Below are 25,970 nucleotides of genomic sequence, written 5' to 3' on the forward strand. Positions count from 1 at the left end.
CAGCTCTCGCATGCGGGAGCCTCTGGGGAGGCGGGAGGAAGCGCCTGCAGGAACCGAAACTGAAATACCGGAGGCCATGGAGGCCTCTCTGGATCTCCAACAGCTCCGGGCCGACCTGGACCTGAAGCGCCCGTGCTGCCTGGTGCGGCTCGCGGTCTGCAGCCACAGCTTCTGCCGGCCCTGCATCACCGCCTGCTGCGAGGCGAAGCGGAGCGCCAGCTGCCCGCTCTGCCGCGAGGGCTTCGAGCTGAAGGACTTACGGCCCAACCAGGAGCTGGCCCTTCTGGTGAGCTCGATCCCCAGGGAGGAAAAGGAGAAAGAGTTGAAGAGACAGGAGGAACTGGAACTGGAACTGGACAGAGGCGGCGCCTGGGGCAGCCAGAGCTCAGCGGAGGGAGAGATGCGGGAAAGGTACAGCCAGAGGCTGCCCGGGGCTCCCGCTGGCGGCAGCCCCCCAGGACAGGCAGGGACAGCCCGGGGCTCCTGCCCTCGGTAACCCCTGGGGATACCCCTCTCCAGGGCTGTGAAAATGGGGATGTGGCTGGGACTGAGTTAACTTCATCTTTCTTCTTGCCTTTTTTTTTTTTTTTTCTTCCTGGCTACTTTGCATTTCACATGCAATTTTAGCATTCTCATAACAACATCACATTGAGAGGGCTACAGATATGCAAAAGGGGGTGCTACGAGAGGATGCTAGAGCACTGCCTGTTGAGCACTGAAGGGCTGGAGACCTTAGACATCTGTAAATCTATCTTCACCTGTTTTTCTTTCTCTCCATCTCTCTGATACTCTCTTTTGTTTCTGTTTCCATTTTTCACCCTTGCCTTATTATTCTTCTAGTTAAAACTTGCAATGGGCAAATAGTGCAATTGCAGTGTGTGGCATCGCCTGGAGCACTGAGCGTCCTGGAGGACAGAGCATTGCTTCAGTTGTTTTGTATCCCAGTCCCTGTCTGTTCTTTCCCTCCTCTTTTCATAAATGTCTTTAAGCGGTGTTATTTATTGCACAGTCTTAGCACTGGAGACATCTAACCGAAATATTATTTATACGGTGCTACAGCTCCACCTAGCCAAATGGCACAAGATGGATCTGCTTCATTATCTAGATCTCTGCTTAAAGAGAAAAAAAGCTTTAAAAAGCTCCCAAATTTTGATGGAGGAAATGAGCAAAATCTGACTATTGACCCTCATTATTTTAGCACTATACACACGTGTATGCCCAAAAGACAGTTATCTTCAATCTCTGCAGTCAAGCAAAGGGCTTAAGCTCATAATTACATTTGAATATATAATTGCTGAATGTTGGCTTTGCTGTGATTATTTACGCTCACAATTAATTGTGACCTCTACTCCCCTTTTGAACCAGTCAGTGCATAACTAATATCCATGATGTAGGTGTTTTTATTACTCTACTTTCTAACCTAGCCATGTTTTCTCTGAGCGTTATACAGATGTGTCACTTTAAAGAGGAAGAGATAGGTGAGATCTCCAAGCAATTGGAAATGACTGAAGAGACCATCTGCCTCTTGGGGAAGGATCTGAGTAAAACAAAGGTACGGATGTGTACGTTCATTAACTTCAGTTAACTTTTGCTTCCACATCCACCTGGAGACACATGACTGACTCCAGTGTAGCCTTCCAGTGCAAAGCAGGAATCTCCTTTTTGTTTCCTTCTTTACTCACAACTCTTTTTTTTTTTTTTTTCTGCTGAGAGTGGACTACAGCACCAGCTGCATTAACCTCTGTCTTAGCTGGCACAAGGGCCACAGGAGTTGCATGTTGTTTTCTTTTTCTGCCTATCCCAGGAGTAGCCTGGATGCTTCTGGAAACTTTAGAGGCAAAATGCAAGGTATAAAGAGGGAATATGGATCTTTATGAAGATGTTGACCAAAGACTGCTGGCCATAAAATAGTCAAGATCCTTAACATGCTCAAAATCCCATTGCAAGCAATGCAGGACAGTGCAAATATATTTTATTCCTTTGAATAAAGACAGCTGCTACTGATCTGTAGAGGTCAGTCAAAGAGTGCATTAGATGAGGTAGTAGATTCTCATGTTACATATGTCTTTTCTACAAAGACAAAGAACTCCATGTTTTCTGCCTTCCAGGAATATACATCTCAGATCAAAAGCCAGATTACTAAAGATTGCTGTTGCATGAAGAAATACATTGAAAGACAGGGGAGAAGCACACTGATGTTCTTTGAACAACAGCAACAAGCAACTCAACAGAAAATTGAAGAGACTATTGACCAGCTCTGTGCCGAAGTGAACGAGCTCACAGACATCAAAGCCCAATGGAGAAGGACTGGTAAGTGATGAAATGAAGTGGCTGAATGTAGGCAGAAACTCTTGAGCTAAATCTCTTAAAAGACTGAAGAGGTACAGAGTGCTTTCAGATCTCCACTGCACTATTCTCACTAGAGACAGTGATACCAATCCACCACCGTTACTGCTACCAGTGAAAGCTTGGAGCGGAAAATTCAGAGGGGAGAAAATACTAGAAAAGGCATAGGCTAGGGATGCGAATTCAGAACTCGATTTGTTTCAAGGAGGTTAGTGAGCTAGAATGAAGTGGGGAATGTACTTCCTTAAATCCAGTCCTGAGTCAAATCTAAGGTTAAGTTAAGAATCTTTATTATATATATTTTTTTTATATTCCAGAAAAAAAATACATGTATGCAAGTTAAAGGACTCACAAAGTCATTAAGTATGTTCTAATAACTTTTTTTGTAAAAAATCTGTCAAGGGCTCTCAAAAGAGGCAGTAAAAGCACTTTTAATTCTGCATAGCCCATTTTGATGTGGAAGACAATACTAATGATGTTAATTAGTTAGTGGGAATTTGGAGTAGGGCTCACCAGGTATGGAAGTGCTAGGAGACAGAAGTGGATTGCCAGGGCAAGGCGCAGTGGCCTGCATTGGAATTCATCTCATGCAACTTTATGTATTTACATCTGATCTAGACTCCCGTTATAGGCACTTAAGAGAAACAGGTACTTTTAGAGCATGAGTCATCTGGCCTACTTGAGACGCCTACCTTCGGATGAGATGAATCAAGCCTTCAGAATGCCTGTTTCTTTCCACAGACTGTAAAGGCAGACTAAGAGGACAAGCTCAGATGTAGATTTCCACAGTTTCTAAATGTAGGCAATTGAAGCTTAGCCCTCCCTGGGTATTGCATGCTAGATCTCATCCTAATGCATTTTAAAACTTTGGGTTTGGGTTCCTAGAACAAGAAAGCTTAAAAAGAGAAAGAGTTTGTGATGAATGTGTATTGTGTATGTATGCATATATATATATATATATATATAAGGAAACTGTAATATATTTAAGAAAAATTATCCCATTCTTAGTTTTCTTGGGGAAAACAAATTAGTTTATTCTTGATCAAGATCATATTTTCTGTAAGATTTCCAGTTATTCCTCTCAAATACATATTCTGTAAAGGAAGCTGTCCACACAAAGAATAAGATTTTAGAGAGATCACTGCTGCTTTTCCACTCTGGCTTTGTAGTATCACCTGATATGCTAGATGAAATAACTGCTATTATTTACATCCCCGCCTTGATTCTTGTTTTATGTCTTTATTAGAGTAACTTACCTGAGAGAGATGGGTACAAAGGCTCGCCTTTAACAACAGATAAAATTACACTTGATGAGGAGAAGATTAATGTTGTCACAAGTGCTGCAGAAGATCTTAAGAAACAATTGGAAATGTTACTTTTGGAGAAATACTCTGGGCAGTTCCCAACAGGTGAGTTTTTTGAAATCTCTTGTTTTATTAGAGGGAGTTGATCCAGCAGGGTCCTGCATGTGGCCTCTCCACCTCACTCAATCCCTTACATGTGAGACTGCTATATTTTGACATTGCTTTGACCCCATGCTGAAGATTTGTAGGGGAGTCATTCTTACAAATAGATGGGTCTGTAACATTGGAAAATGAACCAAAAACTTCAGAGAAAACAGGTGTGCATATTGTTCTAAATCCCCTTGCAGTTTTGTAGATAACGTGACTACGTTATACTTCTTTAATGGGAGCCCAAAAGAAAAGAACTGATAGACATGTAGATTAGAAATGGAGAATGAAACATAACCCGTATAAATATTGTTTTCTAAATATAGAGGAGTCTAAAAGCAAAGTCTCTGCTAATATTAGGCATAAAATTCCCTCTCACCAAAAGCTGTGTCCAGGCAAAGCCTTCTGGAATTGGTCTGGGCTTTGCTATGGAGTTCTCCTCTTCCCAGCACAGTCTGTCTGCTTTAGAAAGTCCAGTGAGTATTTTTGAGAGCAACTTAGACTAAACTAAAACCCCACTGATACTGAGGGTCGATTCTCCCCTTACCACCCTTTCCATTACTACTTGCCTTTTGCAAGCACTAGTACTCAAAAACCCGAGTTACTTCATCATATTTTTACCTCAAGGTTTTTCTTATCTGGATTATTTCAGCAATCGATTTTACAAGTTTGCTCCACAATCATTTTTAACAGCACAACCGAGGAGTCAGTAGGCAGAGACATAGGGCAGGAACTTTTAAAGCTGGCTTTCCTGACAAAGCCAATGTATCTTGTAACTATACCAGAAAGTGTCTGCAAACAAGTCTTGTAAATATGCCTTACAGTATCACAGAAAATTAGAAACAGTCCTCAAAGCTGTAGGACTGAATGTCATGCTTTTCAGTGGGCAGACTCAAAAATTACTTGGTGCTTGTGAAATGCCTGTGCAAGTAACACAAGAAACACGGCATGCTCAGAAAAAAAACAAAAGACCACCATAAATATGGTGAAATATGAAAGAAATTGGCTTATCTGCATATTGAAATGCAACAAGACATCAAACTGCTCCATGTATTTAACCTTCTAACTGCTCCATTCTGGCCACAGTGAGTACAGCTGCATACAGTGTTTTGATAGGTTTGGATATGAATAATGTTTGCCTACATATCCTTCAATAATTTACACGATTGAAAAAACAAATCTTTGTTTTGAACTTTAACCACTAGCTAGTTTTACTATATTTTATGTCTTCCTTTGGAAACATAAATACTTCCTATTTACATTTTGAAGAAGCACCTTAACACTTTCTTTTTTCATATTTAGAAGAACCTCCAGGCTTACATCAGGAAACAAGGGTCTGTTCATTATCTTCAGAGTCTGCAACTAAAAACCCAGAACCAGGGATGTCAAGCCAGTTTTCTCAGTGTAAGTATGCAAGCCAGCATGACTCTTCAAGAACAATATTCAAGTGAAAACAAATTAATACTATGACTGTGGATCTGCTGAAGAAAACTGTACTTATAATCATCAGCAGGAGATCTGGCTGTTCAGCTGAAGCTTAGAAACACAATCAAGTTACCGTGAATGAATCAATTACTGCAGCATAATGTAATACTATATTTGATTGCATAGGCAAGATAAAAAGGATAAGAAACCTGTTTTATGGAGGAATATAAGCCTGTGCTGTAGCTTGTGCTGGCTGCAGATTATGCGTTGGTGTATGAGCAGTTACTGCACCTTACTGATCTTTACTGTGTTAAGCTGTAGTGACTACATTTGGTGTCTGAATTCTGCCTCATTTTTACAGAAATGTTTTTACAGTCAATGCATAGTACTACAGCTGTAGCTTAAACACAAAACAAATGTTTTTTGCTGATAAAACATGCAAAAACATGTCTCAGTGAATTGATGATTATATAAGTTTTCTTAGGCAAGGTAAGTATCCCATTTATTACTGTATTTATTTTATATTGCCAGTATTTATTACTGGCAAAAGGCTAATTTTGTTGCAAGACTGTGGTTGAGAATCAAATCCATCCTGTGGGATGCCAAGTGCTGTCACCTTTCATCGGAGTCCATGAGTCCTTCATGGATGTTTACTTGATCATGTCTGTTAAACGTTTCAGCGATCACTGGCCTGAGGATACAGTCCTCAGTGTTTGGTTGACGGTTCTTGCTGATGTGCAGGATTGGGCTTTGGTTAAGGTTTACTGTACGATCATTGGGTTTCACTGCTGTTCTTGAGAAGCAATGCATGTTCAGCGTTATGAAGGATGCATGTAAATACTGAGGCGATCTGTCTTCTTGTCACCTGCAGGTGTGAATATTTTTCTTGCTCTCTTCTAGGGGCAGATGATGTGACCTTTGATCTCACAAGAATATATCAATGCTTAGTAATCACAACCCAGAACAGGAAAGTAATGGTTTCCAGCTATCCCTCTGATTATGAACCATCACCCAAGAGATTCTGCATCAGCCAAGTGATGTGTTCCCAGGGCTTCTCTACCGGGTGCCACTCCTGGGAAGTAATTACCAAGGACAGTGATGGATGGGCTGTTGGAGTTGCTCATGAAATGATTGGTGAAAGAGATAAATTGGGAAGATCAGAGCATTACTGGTGTGTGGAACGGGTAGGTCCCAAAAAGCAGCTGTCAGCATGGCATAGGGATCGAGAAACATTATTAAACAGAGAGAAACCATTGAAGGTTGGAGTTTTCCTCGAGCTGCAAAAGAAAAGCATGTCATTTTACTCCATCAGAGACAAAGAAATGCTCTTGCATACTTTTGAAATCAATACCTCAAATCCTCTTTACCCTGCTTTCTGGCTGTATAGTCTAGATAGAAATGGATCTTTAACTATAAGTCATACAAACAGGAGGTAAAGCCTGTTCAAGAAAGTGAAAATTTTAGCTGGCTGCAGAGCTTCTATAAAAGCTCTAGTGTTTAGCATGAGAATTTACCAAGGAGTATAGCTACCCAGGCTTGCCTGGAAATCAGCAATTCATATTTTTTCTACTTTGCTTTTTCTTGTGCTGTGCTCCGATCTGGCCATACTTCATTAAAGCAAGTCCAGTGTATGTTAAGGGTGTTAACCATCCCTGAGGGAGTGAGGTGGATTTCTTAAGCAGCATTAAATAGTCCCAAACCTGCACCTAGCAAGGAAGCTCTCCTTCTTAGCAACCACAGAGGTGGGGACTGAGCCCACCAGGACCACATGGACCTCATCGTCCTACATTGATTAAAAAAATACAGATCTTGTAATCTCATTCTCTGGAGTGTGCTTTCTTTAGAAAGGTCTCTTTGAGCGGAGAATGCTCAGAGGGCAAGAACGTTAGTGATCTCATGTATGAAAATCTTTCCCTTTAGAGTAGGTGCTAAACTAGAGGAAATAGGCCATGTATTTGAGGACCTGACAAAGGATGTTCTGGGAAACTTCCCTGCTGTCTCACAGACACCATATCTTGTTTCAGTCTAGCTCAGACTGGATGGATGTCAGTCCTTGTGAGGTCGTGGTCATGGGGATGTTTTTGGAAGCAGCTATTTTCAAATACGTTTGTACCAGCTAATAAATCATGTGTTCATTCTATCTCTCTTTTAAAGAGCGAGAGCAGGACTGTGTCATGGCAGGGACCATCTTTTCCTGCAGAGAACCTGAGGAACCAAGGGGTTCTGTGCGTTTCCTTCCCAGTGTGCAGGGGAGGTTTCTGTCCTTGTCTGTAAAGTCTTTCTGGCTGCAGGGTGGTCCCTGCTGCCTATGAGGGGTGAAGGGGCCAGGGCTGAGAGGCTGCAAAACCTACTGGCTCTGCTGAGTTTTTAAGAGGACCACTGCTTCATGCAGGCAAACTGAAAATAAGAGTTCTCGAGAAGCAAAAGCTTTTTCAGGAAGATAAAGGCGCTCCAGTGCACCTTAAAGGTGGTGTAATGCATGCTTTGGTGTACAGAATCATCAAAAAGGAGAAATTCCACATGAACAGACCATGGAGGAGTCAGCTAGCTCATTTAGCTGAGCAGAGTCACATGACCTTTGAAGTCATTGACAAAGCTGCTGTTAATTTTCAAGGTTGTTCTCATTCGCTGTTACCCAACACTGTAGTTTGGAAACGTTTTGGACTAAAACACATTTGTAAGATGTATGCAGGTGTGTGTATAAAGTTCTGTAAGACTGAGGTCCAGATCTGTTTGCGTGTAAGAGAAGAACGATGACAGTGTAATGTCTAGCTAACGACGCTGCCTCGTTAGGACCGAGTTGTCCTTGGCAGGCCCATCTGGAAAGAGAGATGAACAGCAAGGGCGTGATGAACTCGCTGGACATCTCCAAGTTCCCAAATAATAAGTTATTCTGTATCGCCCAGAAGCAGCAGTTTCTTACAGTTTGTTCATAAATGACTACACAGTTTGAAAGCGCTTCTGAGGTATTTATATGTGTGGTTGGTCTTAGCGGCCTTAGCGCCAGCACACGAAATCCGGATCGCGGCTCCTTAACGCCCGAAGCCTCGGGCATCGCCCCAGGGAAGGCAGGAGCACAACCCCCCTCGGCGGAGAAGGGCCCCCAAGGCAGGTGTCTGCGGCCCCCGCGGCCGCGCGCGCACCGCCTCAGGGCCGCGCGCGCACCGCCTCAGGGCCGCGCGCGCGGGCTCGCCGCGCCTCGCCGCGCCGCCGCACGCAGGCGCGCGCGGGCTCGCCGCTCACTAAGCTGTCCCTCTCGCGCCGCCGTAGGTTGCCCGCGCCGGGGCGAGGGAGGAGGCGGCGCGCAGGGAGCCGGCGGAGGGGGCCGCGGCGTGAGGGGATCGCAGGCCGCAGCGGCCCCGCTTCCCTCGCCCAGCCCCATGTGAGCCGCCCCGCGCCGGGGCCAGCGAGCGCGGCCATGAAGAAGGACGTGAGGATCCTGCTGGTGGGGGAACGTGAGTGCGGGAGGGCTCGGGCCGGCCTAGCGGCGGGGCAGGGCAGGGCGGGGCGGGGCGGGGGGGCCGCGCCTCCGGCTGTCAGGGCGCTGCACGGCGGGGGCCCGGCCCGGCCCGGCCCGGGACCCGGCGCGGAGGGGAGGGGGGGGGGGGGAGCGGGGCGGCCCTGTCCCCCGCCGCCGTGACCGCCCTGCGCTTCCTCGCGCCCGCGGGGGGGACGCGCCGGCGGCCCGGGAGCCTGCGCGGCGGCCGGGGGCTGCCGGCTGCCTGCGGCCCCTGGCTGGGCAGCGGCTCAGAGGGCTGCTCGCGGGCTTGGTGTGCTCGCCGAGGGGAAGCCTGCCCCCTGTTTGCTCACGGCCGGCCTAAACCCTTTTTTTTTGTCAGCCAAGCTTTAGTCTTTCTTACGTGCCGCGTTTGGAAATCATAAACATCTCTGTGGGCAGATGCTCTCCAGGCAGTTATGAGATGGGCGTTGTGGACTTGTGGTTAGGACAGGGCCTGGGAGTCCACATTCGCGGCTTCTGCATTAACTTGCTGCATGACCTTGGGTAAACTGTACATGCTTATACGCATGCCAAAGTTGTAAAGAGTTTTTTTTTTTTAACATGTCCCTAAAATTATGCCCTTAAGTTCTTACTTAGGTACCCAAATCAGAGACAGGCTTTCAAAGATCCAAGGAGCTTCTATTTTGCTAGTTTGTAAAGTGCTCTTAAGTACCTTGCAAGAAAAGAGTACAAAGTAATTGCCGACTGTTATTAGTAAAATTTCCTGATTATACTAAGAATATAGTACTGCTAACAAAGCATTCCTGTGAAATGAACATGTAATATATTTCTAGTACAGTTCACGAAATTATATTACAATGTGGATTGGCTCTGTCTATACTGTCTAAAGAGATCCTCTCTGACTGCTTTAAAGGTATTCTTTAGCAAGATGTTACTATGCAGGGAGGAAGGGCTGAACTTGTAAAACTTCTATTTGACCAGTTTCACAAGACTCAGTTTATTTAGAAATGTATTTGTGCGTTTGAATACACACCTGAATTCCCTTTCAGAATGTATGCCTAATTCACCTTACTTTCTTTAGCCATGAGTTCAGGGATGCACATTTTAGAATTACAATTATTGGACAGACTGATTGCTAACTCACAGACAATACTGCTTAAAATTGGACTCAGCGTGTGTTACTTAATAGATACAGAGTTTAATTCAAAATCAATTGATCTTTTGTTTATAGCTATTATGATGGAATTGTATGTATGTGTGTATATATATATGTGTGTGTGTGTGTGTATATGCTAATTAAGTAGTAAATGGGAAGAAGAAATCACATAAAATCATTTGAATTCAGAAATGTCAAAATGCCAGACTTAGTATTTTGTAGCTGCAGAATATGTGTTTAAGGAAGGAATGGTCTATAATGAAAAGCTACTCCCTTCCCTTTCCCCCCCAAAGTAGTCCCCTCTAAAACCCAACTCATTGCACCATGTCAACACTGAGAATTTGCTTAGTGTATTGTAGGGGGGAGAAGAGTATGTCAAAGTTGCAACGTATAAGACTAATGTGTTCTGAACTGGTTTGGGTCAGGGGTTTACCTACAGGTGTAATATAGATTTGTTCTGATTTGGCAGCTGGGTACCCAATGTGTCTTACTGTGTGAATTTCAGTCTACTATGTAGATTTTTATATATAGCAACCTACAGTATATGCACACATCAGAGATTGTGAGCATCTTTATATTATATTTCTATTGGAGTTGTAATGAACAAAAGGGAGAAATTTATTTTATGCATTGATGAAACTTGTCAGTTATATTGTTAGCGGTATTTTACATGCGTGTCTTTTTATGTATGTTTATTAGTCTGAAACAACAAGTTAATGTAGACCGTGCAATACCTGCTAGAGTTCAGTAGCAGTCTGTCAGATTAGACTCTGAAATATTATGGGAAAACCTTTTGATGTAAGCCTGTTTCAAAACATAGCTTTCTTCATCCCCAGTGGTTTTCATTTTAGGTTTAAGGTTGTTTTAGTTCCAGTATCCAGGGTGCAAGCATCAATCTTTTAATAGCCTCTCATTTTCAGAAAATGTCTAACATGCTATTTTTGCCAAGCATGATCCAAAAGGCTTCTGTATATGAGGAAAAAGAGGAGCCCAGTTAGTCATCAGAAAGTGCTGTGCTGTCTTTTTCATCCTACCCAGTTGCTACTGTTTAGGCTGTTATTTCTAAGAGTATAAACAGATTTGGAAAGGCAAATGGCTGACCTAGATTCAAGCAAAATAAACCTCATCTCTACACTTCAGCCTATGGTCTTTCATAGAAACAACACTAGAATACTTCCCTGATAACTTTGTCCAGTTGTCTGAACAGACTTAATTTAAATTGCCTTATTGGGCTGAATAAATTTTTTTGGCATCTGATGAACATATCAAGAGTGCAGCTGGAGAAACCTGGCTAGTTTTGGTGTAGGGGGTTGTTGTAATACTTTTTTAAATTCTTTTCTGTTTCCTTTGCTATGCTCATCAGCATAACATCATTTTCCAAAAAATGAAGTTTGCTGTAGTTTAGTTCATCTTTAACTTTATTTCCTTCTTTGGGGGGAATGGAGAAAGAAATATATTTTACCCTATGTCTAAAGGTAACATGTAGTCCAGAACTACTTTTTTTTTTTTTTTTTTTTAAGTGTAATTATGACTAGAAGATCACATCAGCTTAGCCTGACTTTTAATTTTGGGGAAAAAGGAGTGCTGTTTGAACTGAACAAAACTTAGTATTCTGCACTGTATATGAATTGATTTATGGACCTTCAAAAGCAAAGACTGTAACTTAACACCCTTGTACTGCAAACTGTAATCACTTCTATTGTGCTGAAGCTGTATTTCCAAAAGGAGTTGGTCTTAGCTGGAAAAAAAAAACATACAAATGGCAGGTGATTTGATGGTAGTTGCAGGATTGGGGAGGGGGGAACTTGTCCCTACTTTCCTATTTGTACAGTCATGTGTGTATTTTGGGTTTTTTGTTTGTTTGTTTTCTTCTTTTGGGGCAGATTCCTTTCTAGAGTAAGGACTATTCATTTGTATAGAGTGGGTTGCCATAATGAGCTTTCAATAAATTATATAATTTTAGGAAAGTGAAGAATTGCCTTTTTTTTTTTTTTTTTTTTAGTTTGTTGTGTGAAAGTAGGAAGTGCATGTAAAAGCTTATAAATATTCAGAGTATCTTTTCTAATCAGCTATCCGTATTCATTTATTTTCAGTCACGTATAATTAATAAACTGAATTTCTATATTTGCAAAGCCAACAGATTTTGCCACCATTTCAAATGAAAGTTGACCTGGTCAGATGCAAAATGTACTCATGCATTTTCTGTAGTTGTATAATAGCTTTACTTGCCTATCAGAAAAGTACATGTCCAAGGGAACAAGAGACCTTTTAAAGCTCTCTTGGTTGTGTCAGGATGAAACTTAAGATGTAGTCTATGCAGGAGGGCACCTGGTAATGTACATTATTGTTTTAGCTCATATGAATATCCTTTATGAAAACACAATCATAAGAAACCTGCATCTTACTGCTCTTCAGCTGATACCACTGGGGGAAAAAAGTCATCTTTTCTCCCTGAGGAAGAACAACAGTCTCGCTCTCCAGGGTAACTTTTTCTTGGTTTTTCATAGTTTTATAAATACTCTTTAACTTACAATGATGAAGAGAAGCTTTTGTTTCTGGGTGTCAGAAGGCCCTTTGTTACTAAAATGAAAATAGACTTGGATGAATTGAATGTACTTTGACTAGAACATTGATTCAGTAGTTTTCTGCACTAAATCAATGTCTTATGATTTAGTTTCTTCTTCTTCCTCTCGCATGTAGTATTATATACAATTAAAACAGACAAGTGTAAATGCAGTGATATCAGCAAAACAGCTTCTGTCAATAGATGGCATTTTATATTGCTTTCATAGGAACAGTGGTCCTGGCTCCGACTGATGGCAAGCAGCATCTGGGTTAGTGAAATACACGTGGTAGCGAAGATGCTATTTGACCAGGATGAAATAGCTTTTGCTTGAATCCAGGGATGTCAAAAATGCTATACAATCCCAGATAATACTTGAATCTGTTTTGGTATTTTTATTTTAAAGAAATGGGTCGCAAACAATTAAAGCAGTAATAGCCTTTCAAGGCTTTCAAAAGCACAGAAAGTGGGCAGATGAGGGCTTTTAGGGATGGGGGTACCCTGATAAAAGTTACTAACTTAATACAAAATGATCACATTAAAGATACCCAAAACCAGGACCCATGTCTTCTAGCCAGCTCTTAATCATTGATAGTTCAGAACTGAGGCCTAATCACGGTATCAAGAATACTCTAAAAATAGTTAATTCTTAAATTCCTGTCTGTGTGCTTTCTTTGTAACTGTTAAGCTGTATTAATGCGTTTCCAGTATGTTTTTGTTGGCTTTGTTGCTTAATTCTCTACATTAAGATTAAATCCTGCTAATTCTTCTCTGTAAGACTGAACAAGATTTGATTCCCTTTTTTACAAAATGTTGAAGGGTGAAATGGAACCTAGAGTCTTACAATAAAGAACTCTGAGAGAATGGCTTGGATCCATATTCAGTATGTTTAAACAACAAAAAAGAACTTTAACGTGGTCAGTTGGAAAACATTTAAAAAATATTTCCCACTTTTAGATGGGATGCAACTATTAAGTGTAACAAAACCAAATTATCTAATCTCTGTTTTTCCTTCTTTTACAGCCAGAGTTGGGAAGACGTCACTAATTATGTCTCTTGTCAGTGAAGAATTTCCAGAAGAGGTACAGCATCCGTATTTGTTTTCTAAATATTATTTCTGTCCTGTTATGTAATCGTTTCAAAGAGTAACTTAATAGGCTCCACTTTAAAATAACCTTTTCTATTAAAGTATAAAACTGCCATGAGGACCTCACCTGGAAGAGTGATTTAGGTTAGTTTAAATATAGCTATGTGCAAAGATCAAAAATACAAGTTTTATCTAAATTGCTTTCTTGTTTTTCACATGCTTAATTAAAATAATATTTTTTGATGCCTAGGAAACATTAGTTTTCTTAAGCAGTTAAAACTGGTCAGAACTGGCAGCATGTTTCAACATTGAAGACTCATAAATGGAAAGATGCTGAAAGAGGCAAGATCCTCCATTTTTTTGAAGGAATGTTATATTTGTAGAGCAGGTATATTGAAAAATAGAATGAGGAATTAAAAAGTCATATTGTTTAACTTGTAGATAGCCTTTTATTGTAAATAAGAAAGACAATGCATTTAACTTTATTTTTGAGGAATATTTTTCTGACTTGGTTGAAGTAAAAAACCCAGAAAACTCATGCTGCTTTCTTTTAGAATAAAAGTAGAGCTACTTATACATTTTATTCCTTTACAGAAAGCAGCACAGTTCTCTTTATACCATGATGAGACTGCAACTGCTGCAAATAGTTAAGATTTTTACATATAAACATGAATGTTTATTTCTTCTGATCACAAGCCTTAAAATAGCCATCATGTGCTGCTCTTTGAAATTACACTGCCTTATGTTCAATGCAAATCAGTAGGTTACCACAGCTCATGAGCCAAGATCAGATTGTTAACATAACTAAATTTAATCCCCAGTTTTACAGGTAAAAAGGAGTTCCAGCTGCTGTTTGTTCTTAAACTGTTAAGGCACGCTCCTTGACAGACTGTATGTTGATGAACTTAATGAATTACAGGCCTCTGTTAACTTCCCGATTTATTTGTTCTGTATAGTCTGGTACAATTTTTTAAACTCATGTTGAAAGAAAAGCCTCATTTATATTTAACACAAAAATCTGCCTGAAACTACAGAAATTTCTTTAAAAAAATTGCTGCATCCTATAAAACCTGCTGAAAGATGTGTATGATTCCTTCAGGTCAGTCATGCAGATCAGAGCTATATAGATGTGTCTACCAGGCGTCTCAGTCTTTGGAATGCTGTTTGATGTATTGGGTGTTATCAGTAATCATTCTTGATGAAGATTTAAGTAGAGTCTGAAGCTTTACAAAAAAACATTCTATGGGTGGTTGATCTTTTTTCATACAATGAAAGTTCAGTGTCAGCAAGTAAAAGGCCATAGCTGTGCAGTTAATTTTTATTAAAATTAAAATTTAAGTTGATTCTTCCTGAATATGGATTAATGTTCTGGGGGGGGGGGGGGGGAGTCAGCAATCATAGCTAATTTACAGTATTTTGCGAAACACTTAGTTCACATAGTATTATGTGTTACCTTCTTGCAGGCTTTTCTAGGCTTAATGTTTAGCACTCTGTCAGAAGGAAGGAGGTTGTCAAGTTTTGTTTATGTAGAAATTAAGACCTGTATTTTGTTTGTCATGTCTGTTAATTAGTTTGCAATATCTTGAAAAGGTTTTTTTTTTTTTACAGATGCCATTGCCAGCACTGTTAACAGGGGTAGTACTTGCATTGATTTCAATGGGAGTAGGATAAGACTCAGATGTCTTGTGCAAAAATTAAAAAATATAAACATATATGAACAGTATGTAATTTGTCAGTAGTGTCATGCTAGCTCTGATGTTACTCTCCTGCTAAAGAATGTGGAGCCTTTTGTAGTAATTTGTTGAGTTTGGTTAGCCAAAGGATTATAGAACTCTTATTTATATAGCATTTTTGTTTAAGATAACTTCCAATTCAGATTTTCTTTATAGTTTTCAGTGTTTTAATGGTTCTTACCGGTGTTTGGGTGTAGTAGATTTGAGTTTTATTGAATCCCTTAAAAACACTGCTTTCTTGCATAGCATGCAGGAAATCAGTTATGTAGCGAGTATACTATTAAATAACAAGAAAGTAGCAGTGATTTTCAGAACATGGCAAAAAGTATTTAAACTATTAATAAACTGTTCTATTTAAAACCGACTAACTGGCAGATAAGTTGCAGTATACTACTTTCTGGCCCTCTGGATTTTCAGTGATTATCTTTTAAAGGCTTTTTCTTGCTGTTTGTTTACAACCCAAGGTTCCACCCCGTGCTGAAGAAATCACCATTCCAGCTGATGTTACCCCTGAAAGAGTGCCAACCCACATAGTGGATTATTCAGGTAAAAGGACTACACAGTACAGTTAAGGTTTGACTGATTTGGTGTGGAATTGCTTACCTACCTCAGTAGCCTCTGTAACAGTAATACTGGTATGGGACCAAAGCTACATGTAGGAAAAGACTAGATTGAAGTTGAAACTCATGGGATAAAACTACATCAGGTGATGATGGCTGATCCTGTTAATTCAAAGCCTAGCAGGAACTGCTGTTGGTACTTCCATGGAAGACAGTGGGGGCAATGTTCTAGTGAAGTTAGTGTTCTTTCTGTGACATGTGTATTTAGAGATTCAGACACAGGTGGGTACTTTCATGGAATTCAGAGCTATTTTTCTTTCTTTCAGGGAAGAATTTACTAAGCTGAAGGAGACTTAACTTATTCTATAGCTTTGTGGCACAAAAGCATAAGATGTCTAAACCTAGAAATTCAGTTTTAAACTTTTTATTTTCATCCTTTAACATATTGCAATCTCCTTGGTCTTACTGAGTAAATAGGCTGAGTATCAAGTTCATATGCTTGCATAAATATATGCAACTGTTGCACAACTAGACAAAAATCCAAGTTATCAGTTAAGTTTTAACATGCTTCACAAGTCAGTGTATTCAATCTCTGTAAAAACTCTGGTGAAAACTCTTAGCTTCCATTTTAAATGGATGAAGAGAATTAGGCCGTGTTAACAGATTCCTTCCTGCTTCCTCTCTCCTTTCACTGTTGAGGATATCTTTAGTGTGTTCCTTATTTGGAGCAAAGAAATAATACATAATTTTTTCATTGGACTTAGGCTTAAATTTATATGGAGTCAAAACTTCCTTTCTGTTGGATGAAATCTTCCATAGATTTGGTTAACGAAAGCTTGGTCTCACTAAGAAATTCACTGACTCTGCAATAAAATTGCTATGTGCCGTGTTTTGTGGTAGAAGTTTACATTATAGAAGAGATGGTGCTACTTATTATTCCAGGAAGGGGCTGTTGATAAATGTAGGGGATCCAAACTATGACTCATTCCATAGGGAACTTGTCTACAAATGTAATTATCACATCTTTAAAATACCTACTGAAAAACTTGTGTGCAGTAGACTATCTTACGAGTTACTAGATCAATTGAATTGTTGTTACAGTAGAAGCACTTTTCTTAGTACACTATAACAAGAGCTTTCACAAGGCCATCTTATGAGCATTGTGAAATATCCTAGTTTAGTTTCTTAAGGTTTGCAGTTTTGTTCACAAAAATGTTCAGTATTAATGAACGGCTTATTCTATTGAATGCAGAAGCAGAGCAAAGTGATGAGCAGCTTTACCATGAAATATCACAGGTGAGTATGTTTTAGGGTTTGTTAGAAACTAGTTTCTGCTTTTGAAGAAATCTTTCCTTTTAATTTCTCTGCTTTAGATGGGTTTCAGTTTGAATTGTAGGAAAAACCTCTTACTCTTTCTTCCTTGGCATTTCATTAAGGTTTGGTTTTTGCCCTATGCAAAAACCTTCCTCTGCTTAACAAGTGCCACTATTTTGGTGAATTGGGCATAAGCTTTTGCCTTCTAAGTGAAAGGACAGAACCCAAATATCTTTAATTAGTAGATCAAGGAATTGATGGTTTTTGTAAAGAAATAATCCTACCTTGGAAAGATCTGTTTCACTTCTTTCTGTCATACTATACTGCTGCATTTACGAATGGGAGAGGATTCTTAGTACTTTTATAACTCTATCAATTTCCTATTCCCAGTTCTTTCTGAGCCCCCCTTGCACATTTTCTGTGCAGTCTGTCATGGTGTTGTGTTCCATCTCTGGCAGTTAGTTTGGCAGTTGAGTAGAGGCTGCAAATTACAGTTCTTTGGTTTTAGCTACCTTGATAGTGCAGGATTCTCTGCAGGCATAAGCTAGGAATGTTAGACTGCAGGAGACACTTTCTGGCACTTCTCAACATCTAAATTCTTTGTTTTAAGCTATTTTCAAGCTGTATATTCCTTAAACAAGCCAGGGTTATAGTTCTTGACTAATGGTGAACCGTTCTTGCTCATTGATGTTATTACATATGTTTTCTAATTGCCTCTTGCTCTAGAGACTCTAAACATTGGAATCTCATGCCTTTTTTTCTTTTAATTTTAGGCAAATGTAATTTGCATAGTATATGCTGTTAACAACAAGAATTCTATTGATAAGGTATGGTAACACATTTTATCCAATTATTGCCTGAGATGTAACTTATGCATTGTTAATTGTTGGCAATCCAAATCAACTTTGGATGTTTAAAATCCATAAGATGGCATTTGAGATCAGGTGGCTAATAAAATGCATCTGTGCACTTTTTTACTCCTGGTCCATTTCAGCATCTGAGTTTTCAGTCATTTCAGTCATCTGAGAAAGTTGTTCATTAATCAACTCCATGTTTGTGGGTAAATATGTGCTCCTTTGTCGTCTTTGCAAAGAAGCAGTGGTAGTTGTAATGAATTGAAGCTTGTGTACAATTCAGTCATATTACTTTTGAAGGTATATTTTTGTTTACTCATTTGTTTATTTTTTCTTCCCCCTTCTCTTTCCCCACCACTTTAGGTAACAAGCCGATGGATTCCTCTCATCAACGAAAGGACAGACAAAGATAGCAGGTGCATAATTAAAAGATGAGAAGTGTGAATTAGGCTGCACATCAATGGGTGTCAGTGGACAGGGTTGAGGATGTTAATTGTTTAAGAAAATCAAATTCTAAATTTAGAATTTATGTAAGAAGTCCCAGGAGCAAGAGATTTAAAGTATGTAGGTCTGTTACATGTGCCAACAATGCCGTATATTTTGAATTTCATGGACAGCTTTTACCAGATGTGTTTATATTTGTGATAATATAACTAATTTTGGCTACATGGCCTGTACAGGTTTTCTACTGATGGTAGCGGGTTTCTTTAATAGTAATATGATTAGTTACTCTTATGTTTAACGGTGTGTTTTTGAGGATCAACAAGAAGTACATTTCAGTCTGTGTATATCAGAATAATTTACTCAAAATTTCTAACATTTAGTTTTGCCTACTGGCTGCTAGTGATATTTAATCACATCATGAAAATAATATAATGACTTCTGGTGGGAAGTAGAGCACTAAATTAAGATAATCTGTTTATCCCTCTGTCTTTAAAGCTCGTAAAACCTTTTTTCTTTTCAGGCTGCCTCTTATATTAGTTGGAAACAAATCTGATCTAGTGGAATATAGCAGTATGGAAACTATCCTTCCCATTATGAATCAATATACAGAGATAGAAACATGTGTAGAGGTATGCAAGACTTTCTGAAATTAGAATGAGTAACAAAAATACATTCTTGTCAAGCATATATGATAACTTTTTAATATTTGTAGCAGTTTTTGTTCAGACCAGATAAATAATATCTTTCAACTAGAGCAATCATTATCATAGTGAGTTTGTTATTTTTCAAAAGATTCCACTATTATAGTATTAAATATTACTGTCAAACCATTTTAATATTTAGAGAACCTCCTAAATTCTTTGCCTATGGCTAGTATTTTAAATGTATTTATCAAACCAAACAGATGTCAAATATGCTGACAGATGGCCAATATTAAAAACAGAATGGGTATTTTATGTATGCCTCTATTTTAGGTTTAGCTTTTTGATTTCTCTGTTACTGATATGATAGCAAGTTAGAGTGAGATCTCCTTATTAATTACTGAACAGATACAGGGGCTGGCCTTTTGTTAATAGCACTGCAACCACAAGGGGGGGCTAGATATTAGAGCTTGCTCACTTAGATTTCAGAATAAATCATCAAATAGTCAAGAGACTAGCAAATCAATATAAGGACTTCTCTTTCAGTGTTCAGCAAAAAACTTGAAGAATATATCTGAACTATTTTATTATGCACAGAAAGCTGTTCTGCATCCTACAGGTCCCCTTTATTGCCCAGAGGAGAAAGAGGTATTTATATATGGATTTTAAAAAGAAGTAATATAGGGGGGAAAAAGTTAATTGAAGTTATTTGTTTTCCTGTTCTTCCCTTCTGAATGGATTTTGCATTTCTTAGTGTGTTCTATCACACACAGCCCCCTCAAATGTCCAGCATAATATTTCAAAACACTGACTGTTTTGTGTTGCACTAATCAGATCTGCCTTTCCTCTTCTTCAAAACAATGAAGACAGATTTTCTTTTCTTGTATAACTTGCAAAATAAAATAAGAAGCTTTGGTAATGGCTTCATTTGACACAACTATGTAATGTGAAAAAATCATGTGTCAAATTCTGCTCTCCTTTAGATGCACGTTTTACAGTAACTCCCTTTCTTTCAGGGAAATTACTCCACATTCACCCTGATTTAAGGAAAAGAACTTTTCTGAGCATGATGTGAGACTTTGGCAAAAGGGATCAAAGAGAAGTGATGTAGCTGGTTATTTTTAACTACCATAGAAAGTTAACTGAGCGTATTATGAAGGAGTAAGATTTTTCAAAACATTAATTATATAGGCAATTGTTAATGATCTCTAAACTTACCCAACCATGTGCTTTTTTTGGACATGTGTTTTGCTTCAATCTCAAATACTTTGTTAATGTAGAAAACTAGAGAATAATCCTGTTCTGATTTCTTCCATCAGAATCATCTTTGAGTTAGTAATGATGTGATAGAATTGTGCTGAAATCCTTTTGGTTTTCCAAAACCAATCTCTATGCAATCTCTATGACTTCTATGAAGAGAAGAGTCTGTCATCAGTATAGTTGTTGGGAGAGAATTACCCCTGTCTGTTTTCTTTCATTTGGAAGGTATCCCAGCAATTCTTCTGTCATAGAGATAGTTCATGTGATCGGTGCTTTGCTGGCAGATGAATGAGCTCTGTGAAGGTTTTCAGTATTTGATGTTTGAATTTTCTACTTTTGAAGCCATAGTTGAAACAGTAAATATTGATATTGTGCTGGTTTAAAAAAAGTTCACTATAGCTCTAGAGCCACTTATTTTTGCAAGGCACTGGAATCGCCCTGCTTTTTTCCCTCCTAAAAACTGTTTTGAAAAAAAGATTCTATATTTTTAAAGCTTTCCAAAACAATAGTACTGAATTTAGAGAACTGATTTTTTTTGTGGAATAACTAATGAGTGCCACCTGCAGCCTGTGAAGAGATTCAGGCTATTCTAATAATTGAATAGAAAGACATTTTATGTGGGAAAAACTGCTTTTGATTTCTGGACATAAATTTGCTCGTTTAAAATTGTTTCCTCTTATTTTTGATTTTTTTGTGTGTGTGTGTGTGAATGTCTCTGTTCTAAAAATATAAGATAAAAGCTAGTATTTGCTTTAATTTGGTTGAGCTGCCTGATGTCATTCAGTGTAATATTTTTATCTACAAGCCCAGAAAGATACTGAACTTTCTTTTATTCCTTAGATGAAACCTGCCTGTATTAAAGCACTCACTCGTATTTTTAGAATTTCTGATCAGGATAATGATGGTACTCTCAATGATGCAGAGCTCAACTTCTTTCAGGTAATTTTGTTTTGCCTCTCGTTTCACTGTTCTGAATGGTTGAGTTATATAATACTACAAAAACAATTGATTGTTTTTGAAGGAACAGTAATAGAGTAAAATGAATGAGAAGGGAATCAGGCCTAAATATTAAGTCTCAAGTGCAGCATAAAAGAGGAGATCTGTAACAACTGAAATAGTGCTAATGATTTCTAACCATCGCTCAAGTTTTAGTTCAAAAACAAAATCTGTATAATGTACGAACCCCAATTCTAGTATTATTAAAAAAGAAAAAAAAAGAAAAAAGAAAAAGTTTCTCCACCTGTATCTCCACTAAGAAATTGGGGTGCCCCTTACCAGATTATCAGATCCTTTAAGGCTGCATTTTATACAGAGTGTGCTGTTTGTATGGCTTAGTGTCCAGTGGTCCTAACAGACTCTTCTGATTTTTGTTAGAGAATTTGTTTTAATACACCATTGGCACCTCAAGCTTTGGAGGATGTAAAGAATGTAGTCAGGAAAAATCTAAGTGATGGAGTTGCTGATAATGGATTAACATTAAAAGGTAAGCATTATTTAACTTTTAAAATATGCATTTTTTTAAAGCCGATAATCATTCTCACATTAAAAAGTAGCTGTTTTGGAATATGAACTCTACTTTGCTGCTTAAACCACAAGAGCTGGATATGGTGGCAGTATCATATCAAAGGATGATGAAACTGAGGGCTAATGAGGGTGAATAAAATCTTTTTACTTCCTGTTTTTACTGAAGCTTAGAATCCAAGTGTCTAAATTAAGTAAACTGAGTCAAAGAGACTGTTTCCTAGGGAGGTCTGTTGCTTGTCTCTCGTCTCACTGGTTGCCGCACTCGTCAGCAAGGTGTGGTGTCTGCCAGCATTTTAACAACTATGTTGTACGGGTTTGCTCAGAGCATATGGCAAAAGTGAAAGGAGAAAATGTGTTTTCTGAGCATCAGTGTAACTGCTTTACTTGTGGAGCTTATGTCTGTAATAGGACTAGTGAGAAATTGTAAAGAGTGAGAATCTTAAGGCATAGCCTTACTAAGCAGTGAAGTCTCAGTGTTTGTTAAGCTCTGGAAAGTGCTAAATGATCATCCTCCCCGGTTATTTTGGTACAGGAAAACCAAGGGCATTCTTCCATGAGACTGCTCTCCAGGCTTCTTGCTAAGTAGCTTACTATTTCTGAATTGTTGAAAATATGGTTGTCTTTAATACAGCTAAGTTCTTCTAAAATGCTGGTGCTGAAAAGGAAAACATCAGAAAATCAAGTGGGTTGTTTTAAGAAAACAGTTACTTGAAGGACACTTTACAAATGACACGTTATCTAAACCCTCAGTTCATGCAGATAATTCTGTAACACCACCCAAGAGGTTTAAAATCTGAATGTGTATTTCCAACTCTTTGTTTTTATTCTGATATTGATTCTATATAGCAGATAAAGTGCTTCAAGGGATTCAGATATTATCATTTGATTTCAGGTTTCCTTTTTCTACACACACTTTTCATTCAGCGAGGAAGACATGAAACAACTTGGACTGTTTTACGTCGCTTTGGATATGACGATGACTTAGAGCTCACACCAGAGTACTTGTTTCCTCCGTATGTATTGCTTGTTTTAGCTTTCTTTAAGTTAAATGTATGTATTTTATGGTGCCTTTGTGGAGGAGGAAAGCTTATTATAGTGTGTTTATCCAAGACTTACTGTTACATTAAGTAATGTTCCCTACTTTTTGCCCTACTAGCCAAAATCTTCGTGTGACTGAGAATTACAAAGGAAGAATTTCTGTCCCTTTATGCCTTATCATGCCCTCCATCTCTGTTTATAAGTAAGAGATGGCAAAAGAAACAATAGGAGACTAGAACCTGCAAGTGAGCAATTGCAGATTGTACGTGGCACTTGTAATCCCTTGAAAATCCCCAAATTAAATAAGTTTTCATATATTCGGATGGAAATTGCCTGTGTTTCTACTTGCTTTCTATGGCTTTTCAGAAGCAGACCTATATACTTTTTCTAAAACACTGCTGGTTATTAAATATCATGTAATATTAGGACACTCACTGATACCTTTTAGAATTCCTAATAAAAAGTACTTACTTTGTTCTCTTTAAAGAAATTATTAAAACTGAATACTAAGATGAAATGCCAAATGTTGTATTTTTATATTTTGTGAACTCACTGAAGACTTCCTGTCTTGGTTTTTGTTTTCAATAAATAGGCTAAAAATTCCTCCAGACTGCACAACAGAATTAAATCATCATGCATACTTGTTTCTCCAAAGCATTTTTGATAAACATGATTTGGTAAGCTTTTGATTTGAATCTATAAATAAATAAATAAACAAATATGTAACTCAAAGCCTTAGTAAAAATGCAATTTTTCTAGCAAAATTTTTTTTCTGTCATTATGTCATTTCATTCAGAAACCAGCTTAAGCTATACAATCAAAATGAGTCTCTTGTTTATAAGATAATTCTTTCTGCAAGGAGAGCTGGCAGTTATGGTTGTACTACCAAACTAGCTCATGTATGTAGTCTTGTTTAAAAAAAACAGGAAAAGAATGGTCATGAAAAAGAAAGCGCCATTTTTTACAGCCAGTTTCTTGAGCCTTGCAGATGTACACCAAGAAAGTATCAGTTTAGAATAGACAGGAATTAATACGTGTTATTTATGTCTGATATCGTGTGCTTGTTTTCAGGATAGAGATTGTGCTTTGTGTCCTGATGAACTGAAAGATTTGTTCAAAGTCTTCCCTTATATGCCATGGGGACCTGATGTTAACAACACTGTTTGTACAAACGAGAGGGGATGGATTACATACCAAGGGTTTCTCTCTCAGTGGACGTAAGTCTGGTACATTACATTTTGGTTGCTGCTGCTTTATGGAGGTGATTGCTTTCATGGAGAACTTAATCTTATTGAACACCATTTTATAGTAGCTGCTTTACCAGGTTCTAAATATGTTATTCAAATCTTCTTTTCAGGTGTTAAATACATTTTGCTTTTACGTTTACTTGCGTATACTTACGTTTATATAAATATGTTTATATAAATAACTTATGTTAAAGCGTTACTTAAACATGATAGCTTCTTTTTAACTATTACGTTCTGTGCACCACTAAAACTCCATTTTAAGGAGTAAATATTGACAAACAATATTGAAAACGTTGAGTAAGATAATAGTTGAAAATTCAACCAGGCAGTGAAATATTTATAGCCATCCAGTGGCCTAATCTTCAAACAGCCACAGTCTGTTCAGGATTTGGCCATTATTCAATGGTAACTGTAACGTATCTTTTCAAAATTTGGAAGGTTCCCTGAAGCTTTTTGGAATATTTGTTTCTGTTGGTTGTTTCATGTTTCATTCTTCTAACCTTTAGAAAGGTGTAAATAATGCTGTTCAAGAATGATTTTTGTTTTTGTTTTCTTTCCCTCTTGAAGTCATAGAGTGAGGTGAACATTGTTCCCCATGCAAAAATTAGTGTAGGTTGATAGGTCTCATGAAGACCTGCCTTCATAGTGTTTGGCTGAGTATTAAGACCAGATAAAGTTGCCACCATTTACCTTCGGAGTGCTTGTGTCCTTCAGTACTGGGAATACTCCTATTGTGTCAGTCTGGAGATATGAGAGGAAAAAATGTTTTGGTGCTGTGGAGAATTAATATTGGGGACGCTAATGATTTAGAAATTCCTTTTTGTTCCCTCTGCTAGACTAACCACATACTTAGATGTACAGCGTTGCCTGGAGTACCTGGGTTATTTAGGCTACTCAATACTTGCAGAACAAGAATCTCAAGCATCAGCAATTACAGGTAATTGCCAAAAATGAATTTGGTACAATATAGGTATTTAAATTTAGAAATCTGCCCAAGAGTAAATTGTTTAAATAAAATGTCCTGTCTTTTTTGAACTTCCATTCTCTTTTCCTTCACCATTTTCTGTTCAAGTCAAACTTGATTTAATATTTTTGAGAGATACTGTTTTGTGTGCATTTTAATGTAAGTGGACAGTTAGTTCAGATGTAGCTATCAATGACTTGACTGGATAAAACCAATTTTGTACAGATTGGCCTCACTAAACAAAAACTGAGAAATGCTGTATGTAATTTGTTTGCACTGCAGTAGGAATTTTTGCATGATGTTCCACTGCAATTAGAAGGCATTCCTGTATACGTAAGTCAGTCAACATTAATCTGTTTTGCTTAGTCTTGCAAAGATACCGAGACTCTTCCCTTTGCTTGTTTTAAATTGGTTTTGAAAAACTGCAGAATGCAACTCAGTTTTTTAATTAAATCAGTAAAATTACTAATACTAATGAAATGGCTCCACCTCTGTTAAACAACACAGCAGTTTCAGATCTCATGTTTTTTACATACGTACACACACATACATCTTGTGAAAAATATTTGTGTTTTTTCAAAAGTAACTAGAGATAAAAAAATAGACCTCCAGAAAAAACAGACTCAAAGAAATGTTTTCCGATGCAATGTTGTTGGAATGAAAGGCTGTGGGAAAAGTGGAGTTCTTCAGGCTCTTCTTGGAAGAAATCTAATAGTAAGAGACCTTTGTTTACATTCACACATGCATGCTTTGAGTTAATTTTGGACAGGAAAACCCTGTTGGACCTTAGAGCTTTGCTGATTATTACTGAGCTTGGAGAGTCCTCCCATGGATTATAGTTTCATAGATCAGCAAATAGGCAAATGGATATTGCATTGCATAATTACTTGTTCATCACGGAGT

The 25,970-nt window shown here is 38.4% G+C and overlaps 2 protein-coding genes across 7 annotated transcripts in view; both read left to right on the top strand.

Moving 5' to 3' along the window:
- The first annotated feature begins 76 nt into the window (after positions 1 to 76).
- On the top strand, positions 77 to 7,312 carry RNF135 (ring finger protein 135). The gene is made up of 6 exons (XM_067308314.1): positions 77 to 400; positions 1,463 to 1,552; positions 2,109 to 2,314; positions 3,595 to 3,755; positions 5,100 to 5,201; positions 6,123 to 7,312. Exons 1-6 carry the CDS (start codon positions 77 to 79, stop codon positions 6,656 to 6,658), a joined length of 1,419 nt encoding a protein of 472 aa, XP_067164415.1. The 3' UTR covers positions 6,659 to 7,312.
- Positions 7,313 to 8,519: 1,207 nt separating this feature from the next.
- The window catches only part of RHOT1 (ras homolog family member T1), a 29,240-nt gene continuing 11,789 nt past the window's right edge, over positions 8,520 to 25,970 (top strand). For 3 of the 6 annotated variants that reach the window (XM_067308164.1, XM_067308165.1, XM_067308166.1), the window contains exons 1-15: positions 8,520 to 8,677; positions 13,425 to 13,483; positions 15,686 to 15,767; positions 17,034 to 17,077; positions 17,869 to 17,922; positions 18,313 to 18,365; positions 18,914 to 19,022; positions 19,581 to 19,682; positions 21,135 to 21,233; positions 21,669 to 21,777; positions 22,711 to 22,831; positions 23,449 to 23,533; positions 23,928 to 24,073; positions 24,940 to 25,040; positions 25,651 to 25,781. In XM_067308164.1, coding sequence (XP_067164265.1) covers positions 8,641 to 8,677; positions 13,425 to 13,483; positions 15,686 to 15,767; positions 17,034 to 17,077; positions 17,869 to 17,922; positions 18,313 to 18,365; positions 18,914 to 19,022; positions 19,581 to 19,682; positions 21,135 to 21,233; positions 21,669 to 21,777; positions 22,711 to 22,831; positions 23,449 to 23,533; positions 23,928 to 24,073; positions 24,940 to 25,040; positions 25,651 to 25,781 — 1,332 coding nt within the window. In that variant the 5' untranslated portion in view covers positions 8,520 to 8,640. Of the gene's footprint in view, positions 8,678 to 12,270; positions 12,321 to 13,424; positions 13,484 to 15,685; positions 15,768 to 17,033; positions 17,078 to 17,868; positions 17,923 to 18,312; positions 18,366 to 18,913; positions 19,023 to 19,580; positions 19,683 to 21,134; positions 21,234 to 21,668; positions 21,778 to 22,710; positions 22,832 to 23,448; positions 23,534 to 23,927; positions 24,074 to 24,939; positions 25,041 to 25,650; positions 25,782 to 25,970 lie in introns of those variants that run through there. The other 3 variants (XM_067308163.1, XM_013953129.2, XM_067308162.1) reach the window with 3 other exon arrangements.

This window comes from Apteryx mantelli, chromosome 19 (assembly GCF_036417845.1).
Source record: "Apteryx mantelli isolate bAptMan1 chromosome 19, bAptMan1.hap1, whole genome shotgun sequence".
NCBI lineage: Eukaryota > Metazoa > Chordata > Aves > Apterygiformes > Apterygidae > Apteryx > Apteryx mantelli.